Below are 27174 nucleotides of genomic sequence, written 5' to 3' on the forward strand. Positions count from 1 at the left end.
CCCGACGATTAGATTAGTTTATCTACTAGCTTGATAGTTAGATTAATAGTTTTAGTGTTTATGCCCGTTTGTTGCGTTTTAGAAAATGTTTGGTTATAGGTATGCGTATGTGTTTTTTATATGTGTATTTGTTTTGATGTGTCTCTGTGAAGGGACGCGAGCTTTAAGTCTGGGTTAATGACGTGCTCATCGGAGGCACTGGTTCTCCCTTCTGAGTTGTCTGTGTGTTCGATGGCATCAAGTTTCTTTGTGTCTAGATGGCAACGGGTCTCTTTCCATCTGACGAGCTTACCCGATGCATTCATTACTCTCAATACATCCTGACTACAAGATGTTATTTTTGGTGGCTTTGGTGGCTAAAAAAATCTAATGGTCTTTAATGACCTCTCCTCGTCAGTCAAAGTTCAGCTCATATTCGAAGAGTTAGAGTTCAGCTCCGGTTCCTTCGAACATGGTTGATGAGGATAGATGAGATAAAGCTTGAGATGTTAGCAACAAAACATATGTTATTTCCTTATGTTTTCCTTCGTCCCGGATTCTTGTTTATAATGTTTGTGCTTTACTTGATCCAATAAAATCACCCCTTCTTAAAAAAAACATAAAGCGCGTAAGTCCACGTGTACGCTTCAAGGAACGTCTCGCATGCCTCGAGAACCCAGGAGACTTCGGCAGATCTATATAAAACGATGAACGTCCAGAACTCCAGGCAGCAAAACAGCATCTATACTATATACAGTTCTACACAGTCAGAAGAAGAGAACATACTGGGTGTATAGATTCATGTATCAGAAAGCCTTACAGGTTTGCAGCTAGCTACCCAGCCGTTTGTTCTTCCATCCACCTTTGCAAGACAAACTACAGATTTCGATTTTTCAAGCACAACTTGTATAAGTTGCAAGTAAACCACTGAACTGGCAGAGCCCTTGATGCATGCAGATCGGAGCTTATTCCTATCAGCTGAGCTGAAAACCCACTGGCTGACGCTGCCGGTGGCTGCATTGGATGGACTTCAACCTGAGTCCCGGTTGGAGGAGCGCTCCCTGCCGGGTAATCCTATGTACAGCTCCGTCTCCACGTCCATGTCTCTGCTGCTAGGGCCCGGCAGATCCCGCGTCCACGGGCAGCTGTTCAAGGCTGGAGCCACCAGTGGCGGCTGAAGGTTGCGCTGCTGCAGCGACAAGAACAACAGCAGTGATAAATTTCTAAGGAACCAAACAACAGTGATATCTCAGTTACACATCACATGTTGGTTATCTATAGATATAACATGACGGCTGTGAGATTGGCTTTGCTTGTGCATAAGATATCAGGTACTTTGCAGTTCGCAATGAGATCGGCTTTGCTTGCGCATAAGATATATCAGTTACACATTCGATTTATTAAAATTTACCTTTTCGCGTAACTCTTTGTTGTCTTTGATCAGGGTCCTCTCCTGGTAGAGATCAAGAAAGATATAGCATGCAGAGTTAGGAAGTGGTTACTTCCGAGTTTCAGGATGCTCTGGGGCTATGCATTACCTTTTCCTTCAGCTTAGCTATTTGCTGCTCCAGCAGTTGGGTCTGTCAGCACAAAGAAGGATGCATGTCAACTTGGGTATACGGCAGCTTCATTGTTCCAAAAAGCACCGCAAGGTTCTTTAGGAATGGTAATGCAGGAATTTTAGAGTTTAGGGTTTAGCTAGCTAACCTTCTTTCCTCTGATGATGTGGAGACTCTTCTCCAGTTTAACCTCCAAGCTGTGCAATTCTTCAACAGAACACTCTTCTAAATTTTCACCCAAAAATTTTCTGCAACTAGTGTAAATCAAAATGAATAGCTGAACTTTTGCTGTATACGGAATAGTGTTCATTTTCAGAAAGTGACACGATTGCTTACCGTTTGGAGTTTTCAAGGGCTTCAAGTTTATTTGCCAAGCTTAAGGCATCTGCTTTGACTTGCTGCAGTTCAGATGATCGAATATTAAAAGTGTGCCATCAGATGCATGCTATGCTGAGAGTAAGTACCAGATAATTTACTCCATGTCCTTTTTTTATACTGAAAATACTGGGGTAACCTCTCAAGAGATATATATGTGTGTGTGTGTGTGTTCTGCTCATGTTTCTAGGTGTTGCAGTATAATGCCACCTCATTGCTTTCGACATACATATTCATGGAAAAAAATTGACATGGTTCCTACCTTTTCAATTAAGCATATCACCATCCTTTATTGGGGTTTAGGTATACAGAAGCTATTTTTTATAAAGATATAGATAAAAAGCAAATGTATATTATTTAATTTCAGCTTAGCTGAACTAGTTCAAGATGCAGTTTTCAATAATGTGTTTAGTAGATATACATCACCCGAAGGCAAACTAATAGAATTTGAAATGAGCAAACTAAGCATCTTTTGAATAACTACATATATCTAACTATAAAAACGAAGAAAGATGATCCTCTATATCACTTGATATCAGATATTCATATGTATATATATATATATATATATATATATACATAATTCAAGTGTTCCTCATCAAACCAGGAAGGTCATATTGGTGATCCTTACCTGTATATCTTGTTGTACAGTATTGTTATTGACATTTTCCCTTGTGTATGTCTTGTAACGGTCAATTGTTTTCTGGAGGCTGCAGATAGGATACGCAAACTGTAAGTCAGAAAATAATAGTAATTCTTAAACAAAATGGAATTTGAAACATCATACATATTTTGATTGAACGTTGACGTTATTCAGTGCCTTGTATAGCGTTTCAGAACAAGTGCAAGAACAAAATCTTGGAAATGAGACAAAATCGTTTATCACCAACAGGTATTTTTCCCGGACATAAAATAATAAAGAGATCTTACAGAATTCAAGATCTGGCTTGAACAACTCATCTTGTGATCTGCTGTAGTCAGCGGCTCAGTGCAAGCGAACTGAAGCCAAAACCCAAATTTGTGCCAAAAGTAGATCAAGCAAGACAGAATATAGATTCCGTTTAGACAGAGTGGTTATTATTTTGCGAAATAATGGACAATGTCAACACTGCAGAATGATACGGTGTGTTTACACAGAGTGTATGTATGATATGTTGTGTTTCCGCAGCTTTCTTTCAATGGATTTATTCAAAATCAGCATTAGAACATTTGATCTAACCATGCCATTGTAAGAAGAAAGCAATGGTCATATCAACAGAAGCAATCACAGTTCTTGATTTGGGCTTTATTAACACTGACTAAAATAGTAATCACACTCTAACAACAACAGCAATAATATATAAGTCCAGTGGAGGGGCTCGATGTAAGACCCCAAACCCGGGATCTCTTATGCCTCATGTATCAGTCATTTGATCAAATAGCTGATACATATAGTATAACAATCGTAGCATTACAATCAAACTTCGTACATAAGATATTAAGGTTTAGAGTACAAAAAATTTACAAACCATACGGTATATTACAAACTTGTCCTAACGGCCCACCGTGAAAATAACTACCCAAGACACATGCAGCTAAGGTGCGAACGTAACTTCTAACTCTACTTTTCATCCACACCTCTATCCTCGACATAATCGACAATGGCTTTCTCATCTGAATGATAGCAAGAGTGAATACGGAAGGTAATCAGAAAGTCATATACTACTTCAAATGGTTGATAGATGCATAAAAGGTATTTCAAGGATAATGCTTTACTTCAAATGGTTGATATATGCATAAAGGGTATTTCAAGGATAATGTTTTACGGTTTAGTTTTAAGCGTAGAACAGTTTTATGCAATCATTCAATTGTATTCTATAACTTCAAAACAGTTTTTAGTAGTTCAAAACCAAGTAGCAAGTCATATCTGGGATTTTTTGTCCTAGGAGAAGCTACACCTCACTCCGCAGTCCTTATCACATCTGATGTACCTCTAATACCACATAGATACTGGCAGACTGAGCCACAACCTCGTCACACGGATATCTAGTCCACAAAATCACTCATCAAGACACACGGACCCGAAGTCTAATCAAGACGGTTACTGCTTTCGCATATCCATAATCATGGATACGGCTATTCAAATAGTTTTACACTCTGTAGAGGTTATACACTGTATCCACACGATATACTCAGCCTCCATCCGTTGCGAACAGAGGAGCAAATCATACCAACGCACTTTAATTACCTTTCCTGCCGAGCTTTTCTACGAGATACCTCAAGTAACAGACCTTGTACTGAATGTCAGCCCCCGTTTTAAGTCGTTGGCTGCTTCTCAAAACATTCAAACAGAGGTATAGATGGTCACTTGACCCCTCGCTGCTCCCCAGCCTCCTAGTACGATGCCTAACCTAGTTTGGTGAAACAAAAGTTAAGTTCTGCCTATACAAGACGCATGGTTGCACTGAGGTGGCTAAGCATGACAGAGCAATGACTCGGTTCTTAGCGGCCATAGCAGATATCTTCTGACAATGAATACCACAAAGGTAACTCAAGCCTCCAATAGCATCCTCGTCCAAAGTACTATTCTACCTGTTCCTGCTAAAACAATTTTCACCTATTTTTACACCCCCTCCATATCCCACACGACATCAAGAATTTTACAACCATCACGGAATTCACAACCATCAAGGATTCATGGTATATGAGTAGAGTGAAACGATATCTTAGAAGAGATGCATTTCAAGACATTATGGCATCGTCCGACGTTAATATAGTTAACGATAGGTATATCTATTCTGGATGATAACATTTAAGGCATGACAATTGTTTGATAGGATTAGCTACTACAAGAAGTTTAAAAGAAAACATAGGTTCAATATGATCAAGGAGTTATAACTTGCCTTCTCTGATGTTTTCCTCTAAGCCTTGGTTGGAATTAGGATCCTTCTCACTCCTGATACTTCCCGCGCATCACTCGCAAAACTCAGCTAGTTCTGCAACACGACTACGATCAATATCGAGCTATAAAACTCAATTAACACCAAATGAGCCCTAATGGATATCACACTATGGTAGACAGGTAGATCGCAATTTCATATGTATTTCGGCGAAAGAATCACCGAAGTCGGAGCCAAAATGAAGAAGTTATGACTCCCGAAGATTTAACCTAAAATTAAATAGGGGAAATCGAAGCCAAAACGAAGAAGTTATGACTCCTAAAAATTTAACTTAAAATTAAATCGGAAAAATACGAAATTGTACTAATCATAGGTGGGACCCACGGGTGGGGCCCATTGAACAGTAGCTAGGCCCACTAAACAGTCGCCGGTGGGACCCACGTACATAGTACTCGGTTGGGCTTGACCTGGGCCGCATAGTGCTGGGCTGCACAGTAGGTGGCCCACTCGGGTCATGCTGACTGGGTTGCGGGCAGTGGAACCTGAGCAGACCCACTGGGGCACGACCTTCTGGTGGTTGAGCCAAGCCACAGCCTACTCGGCCATGCCGTGCTTCGCGGCCGGCCCCGATCCCACGCGCGAGCGGACGCATGAGCGCGTGGCGGAGTGAAGCGGCAAAGGAGATCGGGCGAGCGATTGCGGTGGCGCGACGTCGAAGAGCTCGCCAGAACGGGGTTTCCGTCGGAGTTCGAGAACCACGAATACATGCACATGCGATGAGGATTCTATTTGGGGGCTTATCGACTGTGATCGAGGTTTGACCTGAGCGACGGAGAAAAGGCTAGGCAGTGGATATTCACTACCCGCACGCAATTGATACCAACAACCTACATCTATGGTTGGCAGATCGGCTCAGAAGGGTGGCTAAGAGGTCACCGGTGAACGGCAACACGCTGGCTAGGAGGATGCATGAGGGGACGGGGATGCTCACTGAGCTCGAAGACGGCGAGAAGCGGTGGCGGCGGCTGGTGATGCGACAAAGTGGCGGAGCGGCTCGGCTTTCGACACAAGCATGCTCTAGTCGGGCTCCTGACGGATGGATAGCCGCACAGGGACGATAGCGACTTCCTGTTACTCCTTGGCAGCTTGTGGGGGAGAAACAGTGACGACGGAGATGCGGCAATGCTGTGGTGGTGGCGTGGTTGGGAAACTGAGAAATAGAGGCCGGGTTACGGTCATATAAATATCTCCTTGATTTTATGTGGTTTGATTAATTAAAAATTTTAAATGAGAGTGATTTTTGCTATAATCTATATGTTGAACTCAGGATTACAATCGATAGGGCATATCAATGAATATAGAAAAATGTTGCTCTGACTTCAAATCTAATTACTAACAAAAAAACATTTCTTTTGACATAAATTAAAAGGAAAAAAGATGGTTTAAACCATATTTTAGACATGGGAGATTTAGAATGGTAAAAAAGAAACATGCAAGAACAAAAAAAAATCATAACGCAACTCTACTCATGCTATCTACTTAAGTTGCAAAAACTATAAATCATTGCCATAATATTCTTGATATCCATTGGAGTTACCTGACTATGAGAAAATAGTGAAATACATAGTTAGGTTGAAAGAGAAATTGTACGAGTTTTTTTCTAAAAAGAAATGATTGTGCAAGGATTGACTAGGGCAATTTGTCAGGTGCCACAGGGTATATTGTTTTTGAAGCTTGAAATAATGTTGGATTATATTAACATTAAGGTCAGGCCACTTTGGTACACCAAACATCTAAACAACTAGAATATTAATGCCTTAAAAAATGTTCGCTTTTTATTGCACATCTACCCACCAAACCGTGCTGATATTCAGTACTGCAGTTCATGAAACCATTGTGTTAACGAGCAACAATTGATGAATGAGAAATATATATATATAGCTGAGGTTAACTTCATGTGGAGTGAGAGTTAGCGAGAGCAGTAAAGATCCTGCTGTTAGGTTTAACTGACGAGTCATTTCTCGCCAATATAATTGATAACGCCACAGGTGATTACAGAGAGGTACATTCTTAAGGGGCACGATGGCTTGTAATGTTCATCAAAGAAGCCTTACATTCAAGATTGAGCATCACTTGACAATTAAAAAGGGTCATCACTGCCGATTTTTAAATTGATAGTGACTAAGGGGTAGTGATAATCATGTATTATCACTATCAACTCAAGAATCGACACTAATATTCATTGTCAGTGCGGTTGGATCTACGAACTGGCAATGATACAAACTATTACTATCAGTTCTTGAGTCCAATCTATCGAATGATATGCTTATCACTCCTTGTTCCAACTATGAACCAACAATGATACTCAATCTGGAAAAAAAATTGAAATTTAAACATGCATATAATAATTTATTCAAGCTTTATAAAACTAATCTCTAGTAATACTAGTTTATACCACACTAATAATTAATTAAGCTACTAATAATTACTAATCTCTAGAATTATTGGGGTAGTCACTGTACACAAAAAAACAAAGCTTTGGTGGCATGTTAGGTAACCTCATTTATTCCTTTTTGTTTGGTCGCGTTCTATCATCTAGAGTTCAGAAAATTATCCCACAAAAATACTTAGATCTTAGTTCTTCTGCTGTTCAAACCACACTGTGCCTTTCACAATTTTGATTTCAATTTTCGCGTTGCTGAATTTGAGTCCATTGTTGTCTTTGTTGCTGGTCTATTTATTGTGTTGGTTGTCTAAATCTATAAGTTTCCACCACCGATTCGGAGTTTAAGTCAATTCGGACTAGAATTCAATTCAAAGTCAGACTGACAGTCCCACCTCTCCGCAGTCATATTTCTCACATCCAAACTCGGTTCGAGGTTTAAGTATTGGTTGGAAAGCTTATGTCTTGTTCTTTCCATCCAACCCAGTTCTATTAATAGATTCTTCGTAAGCGCTTCGGAATCGTCAAAACAAACCGACACAATTAGCAGTTGGAGATAGAGTTGGATTTTCCATCATAGTTTGCTTTGCCATGCATATTTCAGAGTTGAGAAGCTTTGCCAATAATTGTTTACACAAGTTGCATGTTGCATAGGTGCTGATTAGCTAGAAGCTTTGCTAGCTTATAATTTTATTGCAGCCAAAGTAATATTTATTGAGTTGGTATCATTTGTTGCTATAATTAAAAAAAACAGAAAAAAGAAGCAAAGAGTACCAAAAGAAATCAAAAGAAAAAAAGAAAGATAATTCCGTTTGCATTACGAATTTGTTTCATTGTGCTTATCGAGTATTTTCGGTTTGTTTTAACTAGTTCTAGGACTGCGTTCAGGCCAACAACTATTACGAGTACCATGGACTATTATTCAGCTTTGCTAATCTAAAATCATTATTGATATTCCTTTCTACTAAATATTGCATGTTCGAGTAGCACCATCTCTTGATCAGAACATATTTTCCTTTGGAACCACCTCACTCACACCTGTTAAGATATCACAAACCAGTCATTGGTTGTGCCACTTGTTATGATTGGTTAGAACACTTGTAAGAGCATAGTAAGACGTTTGAGGATGTGATTCTACATCCACCTCCAACACTTAGTAGTTAATAGGGATAATATATTTTTATTGTCTCATGTTTGCTATTAACAATGGCAGGTAAAACGTTTGAGGAGATGTGAGAGTTCGTAAGGACGGAAGATCGATGACCTGATTAAGAAGATGGAGAATCAAACTAAGAAGATGGATGAGATGCAACGAATTCTTCGAAGCCATGAGACTGGACTTCATCATGTGGATAAAGCACTAGGTTGTGCTAACCACATTATTGTCAATTTCACCTATATGTTGAACAGGATGGAGCCGTGCATTCCATAGCAACCCCCAATACGATAAAGTGCTCATGGCACCTATGGCCATACTAATGGTGCAAATTGATCTCGGCATGACGGGTTACATCTTGAGTTTGCTAAATATGGGGAGTCCGTCACAGATGATAAAATTTTTGAGGCATAAACACGACGCCAATGCTGCTCTTGCTGCCCAAGATGCACGTCAAAGGAATCATCTTAACTTTAATCATTAAGGTATAACAGGTAATATCTTTCAGCAACATAATATATGTGTTAATGATGACCTATTTGCTAAAGTTAAGTTAGCATACCAACTTCTACGGGTGTTTATGATACTGAAATACATCTAGATTGGGAGATTACGATAGAACATAAATTTAATGCTCATTTAGCTCCTAAAGTGCATAGAGTTAGACAAGCCACTAGTGAATTTAAAGATTTTGCTATCATTTACTGGAAAGAGTATGCAACGATGGGTTAACACCTATTACATGGGATCATTTAAAAGTTGCTATGCGTAACAGATTTGTTCTACCATCTTATAAACACGATTTGCGTAAGAAATTACAGCGCTTAAACCAAGTCAATAGATTCGTAGAAAAATATTATCAGGAGCTACAAATTAATATGTTGCGTTGTAATATTATTACGGAAGAAGAAACTGCTGTCACGTTTCTATAGAGGGTTAAAGCGTGAAATTCAGGATATAGTTGATTACAAAGGATATAATAATGTTCCTAGATTGTTCTAACTTGCATGACTGACAGAGAAAATTACAGGGACAACAATAGAGGTAAGGAACAATTTTGGAAGCATTACCACCAAAATCAACACTAGGAAAAGTTAAAACAGTCTCACTTTCAGCTATACAGTCTATTGCCCCCATTCTCCAGAAGGGTCCGTTCAGTAGCACCTCCGACATCGTCACTTTCACCCGAGGTAAGAAAATCTACTAGTGTGTAGGCCCCAACCATGAGTTCTTCGGTTGCTTCTATGGGTCATACGACTGGGATTGTATGCCGCCGATGTAAGGGAATAGGCCACGTCACGAAAGATTGCTTAAGTCAGCGAGCGTATATTGCAACAAAAGAGGGTGATTATCTAAGTGCTTGAGGATGAATATACTCTTGCAACTAACCACACAGGTTATAAGAACGAACATGAGACGAATAGTGACAACGAGAAAATGTTGGACAAAGCAACGACACATTCCAAGTCCAATGAAATTAAATTGAAACAGTGTGTTATACTTGCTATTAAATTTGGCTTTGCTGAAATTTATGATAATGAGCTGTCATGGTATGTTTTGATATGCAAAGATGATTTAGTTTCACATAAGGTTATATCTAGCTCATTGCCTCCTACTATTACTAACCTTTTACATAAGTATATAGATGTATTTTCAGCTGAGATACATCCAGGATTACCACATATTCGAGGGATTGAGTATCAAATTGATTTGATCCCAGGACCTTGCTAAACCGTGCTGCATACAGAACCAATCCGGACGAGACTAAGAAAATTTAGCGACAAGTCCAAGACATTTTGGACCGCAGGTACGAACGAAAAAGACTTAGCTTGTGTTGTTTCCATTATTTTGGTTCCTGAGAAAGACGGTAGTTGGCGTATTTATGTTGATTGTAAAGCCACCAATAATATTACCTTAAGATATAATCATCATATCTCTAAGCTAGATGCCATACTTGAGTTGAGTGGTTCTATAATTATTACTAAAATTGATTTGTGACATAAATACCAACATACTAGAATAAAACTTGGAGATGAATGAAAGACTGTATTTAAAACTAAGTTTGGCTTGTATGAGTGGTTGGTGATGCATTTTGGCTTAACTAATGCATGTAGTACTTTCATACAATTGATAAACGTATGTGCTTTTATTGGAAGATCTGTGGAGATTTATTTTTGATGATATCTTCATTTGCGGCAAGTCACATGAACTATACTCAACTATACTTTCATCATCTACATGTAGTTTTTAAAGCTTCGAGAGAAGCATGTTTAATTGACAATGTCGAAAAGTTCACCTTCTACATGTATCGAGTCTCTTTTCTTAGCTATATTGTTATTCCACACGAAATAGAGGTGGATAAAGAAAAAATTAAACCTATAAAGAGTTGATCGATCTCTGAGACTGTCATCCAGGTGAGAAGCTTTCATGGTCTTACAAGATTCTATCGGTGTTTTGTGTGGGATTTCAGTAGCATTGTCGCACCGTTGAACGAGTTGACAAAGAAAAAGTAGCTTTCAAATGGAGACCTGCTTAAGAAAAAACATTCAAGTTGTTAAAAGAGAAGCTCACTCACACTCCATTGCTCCAACTCTTGGATTTCAGTAAGACTTTAGCTAGATTATGATGTTAGCTGGATTGGAATTAGAGATATGTTAATTCAAGAAGGTAAACCAATTGCTTATTTCAATAAGAAATTAAATGAGCCACGTTTGAATTATTCTACCTATGATAAAAAATTGTATATTTTAGTTCGTATCCTTGAAACTTGACAACATTATCTATAGCATAAAAAATTGTTATACATTCTAATCATAAATCGCTGAACATATTAAAATCAAGTTAAACTAAATAAACGGCATGCTAAATAGGTAGAATATTTTGAGTCATTTCCATATATCGTAAAACATAAGAAATGAAAGGATAACGTGATTAATGATGCGCTTTCTAACCGTTATACTATATTATCTCAACTTGATAATAAGATTTTTGGTTTAAAGACCAATAAAGACTTATATACTACTGATTTAGACTTTAAAGAAGTGACTGGACATTGTAAATAAGGGAAATCATTGAAAAATATGTGTGAAATGATAGTTTGCTCTATCGTGCTAACAAGTTGTGCATTGCAATTAGATCCGTTCGCCTTTTGTTGTTGCAGAAGGCGTATGGAGTAGGTTTGATGACATTTTTTTTATTAAAGAAGTCTGAAGATGCACTGACCGTCTACTTCTTCTAGCCAAATATGAGCCGTGATGTCGAGTGACATATGTCTCGCTGCACTACTTGCAATAAGACTAAAGTCATGCTTAAATCCACAGTCTTTACAATCTCGTCCTATTCCTAATATACATTGGGGGGATATTTCTACCGATTTTGTTTTAGAGTTACCTGATTTTGTTTTAGAGTTATCTATGACAAAGAGGGTGAGGGATATCATATTTGTAGTTGTAATCGTTTATCTAAAATGGCATATTTTATAACTTATCATAAGAGCGATGATGGTACAAACATAGCTAATTTTCTTTTTAAAAAAATCATTTATCTACATGGAGTGTCTAATACTATTATCTTGGACCGTGATGTAAAGTTTTTTAGTCACTTTTGGATATCACTTTGGAACTAATTGGAGACGAAGCTGCTGATTTTTTTACTACATGTCATCCCCAAACTAATGGACAAACACAGGTTGTTAACAACACATTATCCACCATTTTACGGGTTGTCTTAGAAAAGAATTGAAGATGTAGAAAGAGTGTTTACCGTATATTGAGTTTGCTTATAATAGATCAGTATACCACCACCAAGATAAGTCTGTTTCAGGTAGTGCATAGTTTTAACCCCTATGGTCTTATTGATTTATTACCATAGCCCGCTTCTGAAAAACTTAATTTGGATGCTAAGAAGCATGCTAAATTTATTTTTAAGTTGTATGAAACAAATAATGAGAATATAGAGCGCATGACTGAAAATTATAGGATTGCTGAAAGTAAAGATAGGAAAGAAATGAAATTTAAACTAGATGATTTAATTTGGTTGCATTTGAGAAAGGGTATGTTTTCAGAATTAATAAAATCAAAGTTTATGCCTAGAGTTGATGGTCCGTTTAAAATAATTGTGAAAATTAATGATAATGCATACAAATTGGATCTACCTGCGGATTTTGATGTTACTCACACATTTAATATTTCAGATTTAAAACCATACTTAGCGAAAGAAGATAATCTTGAGTCAAAGGTGACTCCAATTCAAGAGAGGAAGGATGATGAGGACATCACTCCTCAAGGTAAACAAGGACCAATATAAGAGTACATACGCGACAATTAAACCACCACATAATCTTGTTCCCTACTGTTCATATTTTCTTAAATGGGTTGCTACTAAATTCTTGTCATGTCTTGTTGCTTAAGAATATGGAAGAAGCATCACAAGCTCACCTGGACGTCATCCCTCGAAGGTCAAGTCTTCCCGAACTCAAAGTTGAACTTAAATGGGACTCCAAATTCGATTCTGAGTCTCAGAACATCACATCAATAAAAATGAGTATAACTTTCACATACAAAGTCTAATTGAGGTGTTCTTAGACTTGATGACAAGCTTATGACGAGCCATTTTCAATGGATCTGGTCTCACCCTTAGTTTCCTTATAGATTAATCAGAGTTGATGAAATAAAGGGTTACATCACCGATACGGGCCTTATCGGTTCTTGTAATCGTGTCCAGGTCGGAGTCCAGGTTATGTACACCTCTACCCACGACCTCACAACCCTAGACCGATCTTCTTATGTCCCCTTATATATATACAGTAGTCGTCATAGTTCAGACTTAGGTTTAACTTAGATTAATATGTTTTAAATAGTTTCATCGTTTGTTCGGTTTGTGGAACCCCAACTCGTATTCTACCATGTTTTTGCTTGTGTTCTTGATTCACTTGCAGAAAAAAACTTTATTGGTGAGATCAACCGCGTTCAGCACGGTTGATAACTACGAAGTAGAGGTGTAATGGTTGCGTGAGTCATCAATCTGTTCTGGTCAAAGCCTTTGGATTATCAACGTCAAAAGTCCACCAAAGACATATCATATTACCTCTCAGGAGATTGGGCCATACTCTTATCAGATGTACTCCCCTGCAGGATATAAAATCAATTCGAATTGTCTCGCTCTTGATTATAAGCGAGCTTAGATGTCACTATGGAGTCTCGCTTGGTATTGGTGGTGTGGAGGTCATGTGGGATGAGATGAGATTGTTCGGTTACGTTCTATGTTGAAATAATCGTATTCACCTATTGGATATGGTTATATTCTTATGGTCATGATAGGATAGCTTAAGTATTAAGTTATGCTAGGTGTTCACATGTTTAAGTTGTAAGTTAATTTGTCTTTCGCATAATTTGATTTAACCTTGTGGCATATTCCTTGCTAATTCATCCAAATGCATTGTCCTTGGTGTCAGGAATATATATACCCACACGAGTAAGACTTACCAGTACCTTCGTACTCGTCGTGTTTTATCGATTGTTTTTCAGGAAGAGTTTAGAAGTTGGCTACTTGTGCCCCACCAAGAGCGGTGTGGTGATGAGTAGTTACTATACTACCACTAACCTCGGTCAGTTGTCTTATGGGCAAATGACTCCATTGATCGTTGTTTTCTTTAAATATTATTCCGCTATGATATATGTATTTTAGGCTAGATGATACTTAGTCTTTTGTTTAATTGATCAACTTGTAATCACTTGAACTCTTGTTTAATTGTGATATTGTGATGTACATGTTGGTAGAGATATATGTAGATAATAGCTTTCCTAGGAATTATCAAAACACACATATCAGAACTGTCGGGATTGGATTCGTTTTAATCATTTAGTGGATGCGATCGTTTTTATGAGATATGGGTTAGCACGTGGCATATCGAGAGACAGGCGTGTGCTACCTCTCAACTTATTAAACGATCGCTCAATTTGATTAATTCAAATATAATTTGGACGAGTCCTCACACTCCTCTTCCTCCTCGTCCGAGCTGCTCTGGAGCCTCTTTGCATTCGGCTCATCAATCAAGCAGTCCCAAATGTCATCCTCAGAGGGGGACCCCACCAATCTGGATAGCTCAGATTGTGCCTCATCCGAGCTCTCTGACGGCGCTGGAGCCTCGTCGTTGTACGAAGACACTGGGTGGGTGGTGTGGCAAGAGATGGTGGTGGTGGAGGGGGCGGTGGAGTGGCAAGAGCGGGAGATGGTGGTGGAGTGTTCATCGCGGGAGATGGGGCGACGGCGGTGAAGGGGAGAAAGCGAAAAAGAATAGTGCGTGTGTGAGAGCGAGCAGGCGTTTGGGAGAAGCCGAGCAGGTGGGGGCTGGAAGCCATAGGGTTTTTAAGCTATCACTGATGGTTCGTAATTACAACTGGAAATGATAGACAATATCAATCCTGGTTATTAAAGACATGTCTTTTATGAGCTGGTATTACTGCCAATTCGTGTTATGAATTGACAGTAATAATCACTATCATTGTCGGTTCTTGCTAGCTCGGCTTTTTATGTGTCTTATGAGCTTAAGAACCGGTAGTGTTAAATTATCACTACCGGTTATAACAGTACCGACAGCGATAATAGAGCACAGATGATCCTTTCCGTAGTAGTGATATTTAAGACTAAAAGGAATCTTTATGCTTCTTTAGGACGTACAAAGTCATTGCCATGATCAACGAGGCCGCCTACCTTTTGGAACTTCCGTCACGTGAATGTCTTCATTATGCCCTCTGTCGGTGAATCAGGAACCGAAGGTCCCCGAATCCCGAGACCAGGACAGCAGTCCGCCACGTGGCGCCATCCCGCTGGGTCACCTCCGCGAGGTAGAGAAGACTAAGTCCCGGGAGAGGGCGCTCGGAGCCACAGTCAGTGGTCCCCGAGTACCCGGGTTCCCCGATGAACTACGAAGACTAAGTAGCCGGGAAGAAAGTGCTCGTGAAAGTGAACAGTGACCCCCCGAGCACCTAAGTCCCCCGACGACCAGGAGAACCGAGTACCGGGAGAGGTGTGCCCGGGGTTGCAAGCAGTAGCCCCCCGGGCACCCAAGTGCCCCAAGGATTCAACGAAGGAAGTTCCGGGAGAGAGTGCTCGGGGCTGCGAGCAGCGGCCCCCGAGCACTCGATTCCCCGAGGATTCGTACAGTTAAGACCGGGAGAGAGTGCTCGGGGAGGTGAACAGTGGCCCCCGAGCACTTGGTTCCCCGAGGACCAAGAAAGGGCATTCTCGGGAGAGAGTGCTCGGGGAGGTGAACAGTGACCCCGAGCACTCGGTTCCTCGACGACCGAGGAAGCCCCCAGACAGTGGCCTCCACAGGGGTCCGGAGATGAGGTGTCAGCCAGTGAAAGGGCTGAGGCCGCATTTAAGAGCGCGCGTGGCCTGTCACCTCCAACTGCTCTCGCCACGCTCGGTGTCAGTTCCTGCCATATTCTGGCAGAAAGACGTGGGGACATTAAATGCACGAGTCCCATCCCGTGCCATCCGACGCGCCTCGGGATAACATCGTAAGGCCCGAGGCGTTCCGTCTGCCGCGCTGCTGTGGCAGGAGAACAAGACAGGGCGGGCACGCCGGGCCACTCTGCCGCTGCCCGGTGGGCCCTCTCCACGGCGCCCGTTGCAAGCGCCATCATGACTCCTGCTGACCGGGCGCGGGGCGCGTTTTCAACCCCCGTCACTTTGCACAGAGGCTATGATGACGCCCTTTCCATTTATAGTGCCTTGGAACTTGAGCCCTCCCTTTCGGGGCACGCTACTGCCGACGGGTATTTAAAGCAGTCGGCAGCACGGACAAAGACAAGTTGGAACGGTTGAGAGAAGCGGGAAAATCTCTTAACAAGCAAAGACAAGCTCACACAGACCGAAGAACAAGGAGCCCTAGGCTCTAGGATAGACAAACATTCTTGTAACCAGCAACATCCTTGAGGGACATTCTCAGGACATTTATAGCATTCATACAGGAGTAGAGTGTTACGCCTCCGTGCGGCCCGAACCTGTCTAAACTCCCAGTGCATTTACTCTTTTCTGCATTGGATCATTCCACCCCCGCTAGCCATCGCATTCATATCCATTTCTCCAGCAAACTTGTTCAGGATCACCCCCCGGCCGAATCTCTAAAAAGAGGTCACTCAGGATCACTGCGACAGAAGTTAATCCTCCGACACCCTCCATGTTGGCATGGTAAAAAAGCTCATTGCAAAGCCGCCATACCAACACCCGAATTGGCTCCAATCCTACCACAACTTATCGGATCATACCGACACTGAGAAGGCACTCAATGCCTCCTATGCCGTGTTCACAGCCATATGCTCATTTAGTGGCAATGACAACCACGCTTCCGCAACTTGAGGACTTCCAGATGTTTCAGGAGTAGTTTCCATCATTTCAACTCGAGATGACCTCCTTGTCATGTGGGCGAAGAAGTTATATGGGGTCAAACATATAGTTGACGCCCCCAATGCTCCCAAATCATCAACTGGTCATTGACTCTTAAGAAATAAGATTGTTAGTTTGGAAATATTAGCTAGTTTGATTGTTAGTTGATTGTTAAGGTCCTTAGAATATCATCATAAACTAGGTACATTTGCTTAAGTTTAAACCCCTATGTTATCGATACATAAAAGTACCCCTTAATTTAACATGGTCAAGCCGAAGAGCACTATTGTATGAAGAACCTTCCACATACGACAACTATAGTGCTATCGAGGAAACAATGGCTCAAAGCCCTTGGATAGTGGCTCATGTGAATCAGATGACTTAAAACACATGGTTGTACAAGAGTTGTACATCAAGGGTCCTACATTAAGTATTTCGCAAGCCAAAACGTCTACTAGTCTAATCAAGTATTCCTAACGCCCTTAGTGCTTTGTCCCCTCGCTCCTTCCACCTAGGGAAAAACCTTACCGCTGATAGTTAGACATGGATTATAACGAGTCCCAATAGATTCATAATAGAACAATATGAAATTGAAATTAAATTTTATGATAAAAGTGACTACAACCATCAGCTACATACAACCATATAAGTGTCCTAGCAATAAGGCACCCTATTATCTGCCAGGGTTACAAGCTTGAAACTCGTGTCTGCTGCTCTACTTCCATTTATGCTTTTAATATAAGAAGCTAAAATGTAGTTGCATAAGGACCTATTTAAGAGAGCTCCAACTCCGGAAAAAAGGTACTTACAAAATCTAGAGTTTATAGACTAAAATAAAGTGATTTAAGCATGTCTTTAATCTAATATGGGACACCCCAGATCTATACTCATTTGAAGCTCTCCAAAGCACCATCACAAGAAATTGGGATCAACCAAGTCGTCGGTCGGGGTCGAGTGATGCGGGTCCAAGGTCGAGTGATGCGGGTCCAAGGTGTCTAAAAATATGGGTCAAAGAGTAGTGTTTTTTTATAGGGTACATAGAGGGCGCGCACTGATCACGCACATCACACTCACACCACACGCACACACACGCGTGCGCATCTATCCACATGCTAAGAAGGGATTGGGAGGCTTGATGCCTTCTGTGCGTGGGAACGCAGAGTACCATTGAACCCGCACGCATATGTACCCTAGCCTAACCTAGGCCCAAACCGGGTGCTACTGGTGAACAGGTGCAATCCCTAACACCATCACACCAAGTCAACAGAACAATCATTTGGTTCTCAAGAGAGTAGTGTTCTTTGGTGCACTAGTTTGGAATGCGGAGCATGATCCCAATTAATCCAAGTTATCGATAATTGATGAACCGTCAATCTCATGAACTTATAGAGTAGGAGATGCTTCTTGTAGACAAATCACACAACACACACAGAGTTTTATATAGGTACAGGTCTTCCTTAGGATAATAGTTATATATATTGTTGGTCTTGTATTAATATCTGAGACTATTTACAAGAGGGTTCTTGGCTAGCTTAGATGGATCTAAACCTGGTTGAAGTGTTCTCTTGTGCGTAGTCGAGGAAAGTTACTAATACAGATCTAAACTACAGAATGCTTGAGGTGTTAGAGCTGTAGCCTTGAATGAATCCAATTGACTTTGATGGGCTTATATTCTGTATAGTCCCCTGACTCCGTATATATATAGGGGGAAAGTTGTACGACTTCTGGAATATTTTTTTAATCATCCTTAGAGATAAACTTGCCTGATTATGAAATATCCTAGACATCTACGGGCAGTTTCCATACATATAAAGATTCCCTTCCTAAGGATAGAGATACGTCACGAGAATGTAGGTAACTTTAGGATATCTAGATACGATAGCTTTATACTATCCATTGTCACAAGTGATGACTCAGGTCAATGAGCAATAATATGCCACACACAAGTTGTCACATAAGATCAGTCACCGTCCGAAAAGAGGAATAAAGGAAAGAAAAGAGAGGGAAATGTAAATTGGGCTACCTTATGTTGGCCCATCCAACCCACCTAACTAGACCTAACCTCCGCTAGTCTCACAACCAATGAACGCATCGGCCATCCCCCCCCCCCTCTCCCTTCCTCCCTCCCTCCCTCCCACACATAGGCAAACTAGCGTCACCGGACACAAATGCATCATCGCCAGCCAACATCTAGATTTCCCATGGCATCTTCCTCTCCAATGCTATCAGTTTTGTTGGAGACCCTCCAAAGCAAGGTCCTAAGAAAAGAAGAAGAAGAAAACAAGAAAGCAAAAAAAAGAAGGGGCGAGATTTAAACTCAAATCTTAGCCGCATGAAGTTTAGCCTCTTAACAAAAAATCCTTAACTTTCAAATAAAAAATTCAAACAAAAAACATGTTATGGTTTTACTCTAAAAATTCTTGTAACTATCGCTAATCAAATACCTCATGTCTAAACTTCTAGATATATTTTTCTTTATAACAAACATAGTGCCTAAACTACTTAAGTGTGCACCCATCAATATCATTCACTTGACACCATGGACACTATATGTCAAATAGAAATTATTCATAGTCGACCCTTGGCTACTTTGGATCCACTGTGTGGAGACTAAGCACTGAGGTTTTTCTCATTTAAATTCTTCTTTTCCCATTATTTTAGGACACTACACAGCCAACACATGCTACTGTCGAGCATACCTTCACCGACATAATAATTGTCGGCAAAGGTTTTATCAGACACGTGGCATTAGTCATGGCAAATGTAGTCAGTGAAAGCTGTGTCGAGAGTTAATTTGGGTTTAGTTTTGAAGAGAGATTTTTCTTGTAGTTGATTTGGGTTCAGTTTTAAAAATCTTTTGCTTTGCAATATTGACTCGATTTCCTATTATCTGATTCCTTTACAAGATTTGGTTCCGATCTTCCACTCAATTGATTCTTAGTATTGTATTCGAAACATGGGTGGTTTGAATGGGAAAGGTGACATCGTTTTGCTGGATATTATTCACGCAGGAAGCTATGGGCTCCAATTTGCAGCGTCTCTAGTTAGTGCTATAGGAGAGAACAAAACCCAAAAAATCCTATCTCTCGCCTAATCAGCTGAGAAAACTCAAAAACAGGAGGGATATAATCATATAAGGTATAGCTAGACAAGAAAAGTTGATCGAGTACTATAGTTAAAATTTATAATGAGGACAAAAAGATTCTCTAAAATGAATTAGCATATTGACAAAAGAACTAAGCGTGGAAAGCTTTGGAGGTATTGGAAGGACAAACTTTCCAATGATAGTTTGCGAAGTATCCATCTTAATTTTGATGTTGTGTAGCCGCAGAAAAATAATTGATCACCAAAATAGCAGATATAGTTAATGTATTTACATAGATAATTTACATGCAGTAGCAAGGCTAAGGGAAGTTCTATGCTTCAAATAATTGGCTCACTAGATCCTTTTTACTTTATGTTAAGGGGAATGGTACCATGTTAGCCCCCTGTGTGACTCTCGCTGGCCTCAGCCAATCCCATATAGGAAGTAATCAGCAGCACTAACACAACAGTAGAGCTGTTTCGTAGGTATGGAGGAAGTAACCAGCAGCACTAACACAACAGTGGAGCTATTTCGTAGGTATGAAGGAAGTAACCAGCAACACTAACACAAAATTGGAGCTGTTTCGTAGGTATGGAGTTGAAGGGACAGTCGATCAAGGAGCCCGAAGGCCAAAGCTCCAGCTATAAGGATGAAGGTTGCTGAAGGCGTCGATGAAGGATGACGGGCCACTAGTTGCGGGATGAAGGGCTCAGAGGAACGAGATCGAAGGAAGGACTGGAGGCGGCCATCCAAGCCGCCGAAGAGCCGATTGGCATGTGTATTATCCTGTGATGGCACAACCTGTAATAATGTAATGACTATAGTACCTTAAGAATATTTTAAGAATGTTCTTATTAACAGAGACACTAGTGTAATGTCAATCTGGATGGTTGGAGTATGGTTATAAATACCCCGCCCATTAATGTGATGGCATGAACAATTGATATCCAAAAAAATACAAGTTCACTATGTTTGATTTAGATCCAAACACTTTATTATAGAGAATACATACTTATCCAAGAGAAGAAGTTTCACTATACGTAATACTGATATGAGAACACGATTATTTAAATACTGAGTGAGAAAGATAAACTCCCATGCATATTATAACCTGCATAGGGAAACCAGAATATGACGCTTACCCAGATGCACAATGACTAGCAATACTTGTGCATGCATGTGTCATCACATCTGAGTGCTGCCAGTTAATTATGATGTCAATATAAAAATTTTCACGAAGAATTCAAGTACCAGTATATATACTGAAATAAATTTGCCACATATATAAATATACTTAGCCGTAACATATATAGAGAATGTTTCCACTGGCTTGCAAAAATCCATATACGTAATGTTTGATGATCTCTGTAGCTTCCCTAATCAATCCGTACTAACAAAAGGAAACCATAACCGTAGTTGATCATCTGAAACACAGACCGCATACCTATGCGAATTGGTTTTTTTACTGTAACTCCTCCAAAAGTGGCATTCGGAATGCGTACGCTATTGTTTGTTGGACAGAAACAAAGGAAGTAAACTTTTCGCTCCAATTACCGTACAATATGATGTTGAAATAAACGAAAGGGGTACACAGCATGTACGGTTCATGATTCCCGACAAAAATGGGTTAAGTATTTTATTAACTTATGTTGACACCAAGCTATGTCCTACGAACCAATCTGAAAGAAGTATGTATAAACATGGGCATGAACATATGCGCGATATGAAGTGTCTCATGTTTACGCTTGGTTGGAAGAGTCGGGGCTTAGTAATTTCAGGATAAATTTGAACATAAATATTAGATTGAGTATCAACCAAAGCTTCCATAAAATCTTTGATCTAACCAACGAAATACCGTTTGTGCTCAAGTAGCGACACCATTGATCCGCTCATAAGAATCCAAACAGACTTATACGATTATTTCAGATAGATGTTTTAGGAAGTCAATTAGTTTATCAAAATTGGCACAAAATTCTTATTAAGCCTAATCGAGATGAGGATTAAGAAAGAGTACGGTCCATGTGAAAACAGGAGAATTAAGTTGAGAACTCACCGAAAGCTACAGATAATCCATATCGGACCTATTTGTCGTGCAATCAAAAGTAGAAATCTCGCTGAAACTACAATATCGCATGTATTTTTTTCACCTTCCGATCAAAATAAACCCAGACCAAGCAACCCGACGAAACAAGAAACCAACCTATCCTAGTACAAACTGTAGCCAACGTCACAGTAGAATGACCGAAAGACGCAAGCCATACCTCGAACGGAGCTGACGTGATTGGAGAGGAGAGGAGAGGAGAGAGAGGAGAGAGAGGAAAGGTCAATCGGCAGCAGCACTACATACCAAGTACTCATACGCCTTTGATTGGAGCCGTAGCCATGGGCTTCCTTCCACGCAATTACTGGTCACGCCTACCTATTTTCCCACCCACTCTTCCGGTCTTGTGCATTGGGCTGCCTCCGTGTACGACGTGTGTCCTGGGTTTTTCAGAACTTTAATCGCCTGGTCCTGCTGTTTGCAGTCCGATATCGAATGGGAGGAGAGATGGAGCAGGGAGGAAAGCAAGTGGGGAGAGAGTGGCAGGGAGCAGCAGGCAGGGGGAGGAGAGAGAGAGAGTGAGGCAGAAGGGAGCAACAAGGCTTGCTGCGGGTCGTGTCCGTACAGATATTTTGGGGAAGGATGGAGCAGACACTACATGAGCTCGCGATTTCCAATAATAGCAACCACAGCATTTACAAACTACGGAGCGGCGTCGCCCGAAACGCTCAGTGATTCGAGGAGCACAAACCACCCCTACGGAAAACCCCAATTGAAACAACCAAAAAAATCTCAAAATCCAAAACATAACCAAACGAAATTCCGCCACAGAAATTTCAACCGAAGCAGAAGCAGTAGCAGCAGCACAACGAGACGACGAAACGGAACGGGGTTTCGTTTCAGATTCGTCGGAGAGGCGGGGCACGTGGACGGGGGACGCAACGACGCACCTGGGGGCGCTGGCGAACTCGTAGAGCTTGCCGCGCGGGGAGAAGACGATGAGCGCGACCTCGGCGTCGCAGAGCACGGAGAGCTCGAACGCCTTCTTGAGCAGCCCGTTGCGGCGCTTGGAGAAGGTCACCTGCCGGCTCGTCGCGTTCTCTATCCGCTTCAACTCCGTCTTCCCCCGCACCATCCTGATCGATCCCTCTTCCTCCTCCCCTCCGCTCCCAAAACAGAATCCAACCCGATCCTAGAACACACCCCAAATAATCTACAACCAAACACGGACCAACCAGCCAGCAGCAGCAGTGAGCGAACGGATTTAAAAACCGAACGGATCGGAAGCGACGGGACGAGACAAATAAAACTAGGCAGATCTGAGAGGGGAGGACGCTCACCAAAAATGGCAAAGCGAAGGGGGCAGGCAGGTGGCGGTGTACTGGTGGGCTCGCCGCCTCGGCTTTCCTTTCTTAGTGATTGCCTCTTGCGCGTGTGTGGAACTGTAGACGCGGTGGGGCGGGGTGGATTTATAGGGGTGGGGCGGAAGGGAAAATGCTTGGCCTGGAGGTGGTTGTGGTGGAGGCCGCCGTCTCGTGGACGGGGGTGCAAGGCGACCACAAAAGGCGAGGGTAGACGGCGAGGCAGGAAGCAGAGGGGTAAAATGGTGGGGTCGGAGCGGCCAAATAAAGAAGACGATCGCGCGAGTGCGGTCGCCATTGGCCGTCGCCGTCGGTGCGCGGAAATTGACGTGACGTGCCGTGCCGGGGTGGCCTTTTGCGACCGCGCCCCCGGTGGAAGGGCTCGCCGGGGTGAGGGATCGGTTCGGTCGGGGAAACTCCTGTTCCTCACCGGCTGGGGGATCGGTTCGGTCTCCCCAACCGCCTGAAGTAGCAGGAGGCCAGCTTCTGATCTGCGCCCGTGCGTGGGGTGGGATCGGAGTCCGCTCCGTCCGCAACCCTTTTCTCGGTAAGCGCGGCCGATCGGTTGCGGAAACAATTTGCTGGCCACCTATGGTTAGACTGTCCCTCCAACAATATTCTCTTCATTTCGTTTCCTTCCTGATTCTCTTCCTCATTTTTATTCCTTTTATTTCATCTCATCTCCAACAGCTTCCCTTCGAGGAGAATCGCGAAGGGAAAAGAGAGAGAATCCCGGTCTGGAGGGAATGACCCTGGGAATCTCTTCGCGACGGGAACCGTGAAGGGAATCCGTTGAAGCGCTGAAGGGAACGAAAATCCCGTCGTGAAGGAATTTTGGCCTCTGAAAGGAAACCGTTGGACACAGTTTTATCACCGTCCGAAATTTTGTTGCGATGGGTTCAGTGTAGATTAATTAAACTAAGCGTATCTATCAACCGTCTTTAATTCAATTTAATACTATTAGTTTTCTTAAATTGAGCATTTTTTAATACCATTTTTCTCAAATTAAATAATTTTTATAAAAATTAGTGTTATTGGTTAACCTAAGAAAAATCGGAATGTACCATTAAATTAATTAATTTGCATCCCTAATGACATGGGCTACTTAGTTTGATTTACACGCGGGATAATAATTATCAATCTTGTAGCCTTTTGCGCGACCTAAAAAAATTGCTATACTATTCTTTCTAAGTTCACTCAAATTTTATTATGTACAACGTCAAAACTTTGGGAACTCTATTAAACACCATTTTTAAGTTTTATTTTCTAGAGTAGAATTTGTGAGAATAATTCTCTAAAATAAACAAGAAACTAGAGCTGAAAAAATATATTATCCTTATTCAATTCCCTCATAAAATCATTTTTTTAGTGTTTATAAAAAAACCATTAGATAATAGTCACAAAATCACTCTATCTAAATAATTTAAAGTAAGAAAGCTCTACTAAACAAACTGTTAACACCCTATAGTTTTAGTAACTCAACATTTACCTTGTTTTCTTGTGCTTCTTATGGGCGCGAAGTTAACAGCTTATGCATCGGTTTTCTATTGGCTCGTGAATTCCTGCTACAAGTGGGAAGGGTCCTTTGATCAAGTGTTGCGCTTATCTCAAGGAAAACATGGTACCACCACGTCGTTTTCGCTAAAAACAACGTATGCAACCTGTTGTGAAATGTAAGGCCCTGTTGTGAAATGTAAGGCCCTGTTCGGGAGCTGGAGCTTTTTCAAAAATTGTTTATTAGGGAATATCTTAGCCCATAGATACCAAAACGTTATAAAAAGCTCATTTGAAGTCCTCAAACTCCGAACTCTCTAAAGAAACTAAAAATTATCAGAGGCCGTGGATCTCTCCGGCCACCGCTTCTTGAGATAAGAGAAGTAGCTAGTTTTTGAGGGAATATCTGTAAAAAAAGATAACACCAACTGCACTTGGTCTGACATGAAATGACTGGCAATTAATGCTGGTACAAGTGGTGGCTGCTCTGACATCCTAATGTAAGTGGAGGTCACTCTGACACCCAGGACAGTGCGGTGCCGTAGTTTCCGACCAGCAAAGTCTCACTCTTTGGACCATTTCACACCACTATATTTGCTATGGTAGATAATATCTTGAGATAGGGGTAAAAGTATTCTACATAGATCTAGGTTGTGATTCAACTGGTCTAAATCTCTGTGATATAGTAATAACATGTGTCACTATCTCTGTAAGTGGCATATTTGTATACTTACACCTGATATGGTACTATAAATATAGACTCGTGGCCATCTAGCCAGAGGAACTAATCTTTTGGTAAAAAACACGTGAGTTTTTCTTACTCTCCGCTTCTTCTCCAAACTCAAAGTCTCCTCTCTCTAAAAAAGGCTCTCGCCGCACTTGTTCGTGGAAGACTTTTTCTTTCACTAACAGCGTGTGGTCCGTGAAGACTCGAACATAGAAGTACAAAGAGAGCTACATTTCCATTCAAAAAGAAGACCACCAAGATCACAACACAGGCGGTCGACTCCTTGGCCACGCCTGTGCGAGGGTCTACACGACCACCACAACCATACAAGCCATGGACATCCACCAGTTCCACCACCAGATAGAGCGGCAACACTCCGGCCACCGCCAACCCAGCGGTGGCCCTAGCCCAAGCTAGCGTGAAGGCCTTCCAACAATGGCGTAGCGAGGACCTCGTAGCACCCCAAGAGATTAAGGTTGAGGTTGCGACCGTGCAGGCAGCCCTTCAGTGGTTCTGAGCACTAGAGACGAGGGGCCCTCATGCATGGGCCCACCCTCGCGGTGTCTCTTGTGATGGTGCCCAAGACACATTTGCTGAGTCGGCGTCTTCTGAGAATCTGGTTGTCGGGCAGCCTCCTCTACCTCCCTTGATGGAAGAGGACTCTGGAGAGATCACAGGCTCTGGTACGCGCAAATCCCACCAACACCTTCAACGACAACCACAGGCTCCGGTACCATAGGAAGGGTACTGGTGCATCCTGCACGGAGTCGGACGTGGCCATACTACCGAGAATTGTCGAAGTCTTATAGCCTTCCAGATAGAGTACCTCGAGAGGTAGGCGAGACACTTGCCAGGGAAAAGAGCCGATGATAGGCGGTCTAGGGGTCGTAAAATTGGAATGGACCAACGGGTAGGTCTCTGGACCTTACCGAGCACTACTCGGCTTGCTTTACCTCCTCATACTCCGCCATTGACTGTTCAATACCTCAGGCGACAAGGATTGAATCTCACCAACAACCCTAGCCAAAACGGAGTCCAGCAGGCCCTCGGCGTAAGGGGCCCTACTGAACCATTGGAGCAGTTAGGGCCTTCGGAGTGCCTCTCGCGTCGGGTTCCATACTAGGAGAGTTGGCCATGACAAAGGATGAGGGCTCCGACAGGAGAGCCCTGGGTGTCCAGAAGGTCCGTGAGGCCAAGACCCTTCAGTGGATGACATAGGCCGGAGAGACTAACCTTTTCCCCACCTATGAGCTATGAGGGCTTTTGGGCCTCTGACCTTGCTGGGAGGCCTTATTTTGGCAAAGGTACGTCCATGGCCATTTAGCAATAGTTTGTCTAGCTGGTTAAATTTTCAAGACAGAAGGGGTAGCGTACTCTGAAAGTAGTTAGCCTAGCTGTTGAGGGCCTCTACAGCAGATAACTATCTGGTAACAACGGTAGATAAAACTTAAAATATATCTTTGTTCAACAGTAGATAATAAAACTTAAGTTATATCTCTATTCAAACAGTAGATAGTAAAACTTAAATCATGCATTTGCACAAATAATGCATATCACTTGAAAACCTCTGCAACACGAAGATGTCTTGAAAACCTCCGCAACATGGAAATGTTTTGAAATCCACTGCCACACGGAAATGTCTTGAAAACCTCTGCAAAACAGATATGTCTTGAAAACCTCCGTA

At 41.7% G+C, this 27174-nt stretch overlaps 1 protein-coding gene across 5 annotated transcripts; it reads right to left on the bottom strand.

Moving 5' to 3' along the window:
• Positions 1-751: 751 nt before the first annotated feature.
• LOC133907337 (MADS-box transcription factor 56-like) lies at positions 752-23388 on the bottom strand. 5 transcript variants are annotated; one of them, XM_062349359.1, is made up of 8 exons: positions 23249-23388; positions 22859-23121; positions 2545-2623; positions 1875-1936; positions 1687-1786; positions 1518-1559; positions 1391-1432; positions 752-1165 (listed from the first exon to the last, which is right to left on the bottom strand). In XM_062349359.1, exons 2-8 carry the CDS (start codon positions 23041-23043, stop codon positions 1010-1012), a joined length of 666 nt encoding a protein of 221 aa, XP_062205343.1. In that variant the 5' UTR covers positions 23044-23121; positions 23249-23388; the 3' UTR covers positions 752-1009. The 5 variants fall into 5 exon arrangements, with proteins under 5 accessions (XP_062205343.1, XP_062205342.1, XP_062205341.1 ...); XM_062349358.1 differs by having other exon boundaries at positions 752-1168; XM_062349357.1 differs by having other exon boundaries at positions 1687-1792.
• Positions 23389-27174: the final 3786 nt, after the last annotated feature.

The sequence above is a fragment of the Phragmites australis genome, chromosome 24, assembly GCF_958298935.1.
Source record: "Phragmites australis chromosome 24, lpPhrAust1.1, whole genome shotgun sequence".
NCBI lineage: Eukaryota > Viridiplantae > Streptophyta > Magnoliopsida > Poales > Poaceae > Phragmites > Phragmites australis.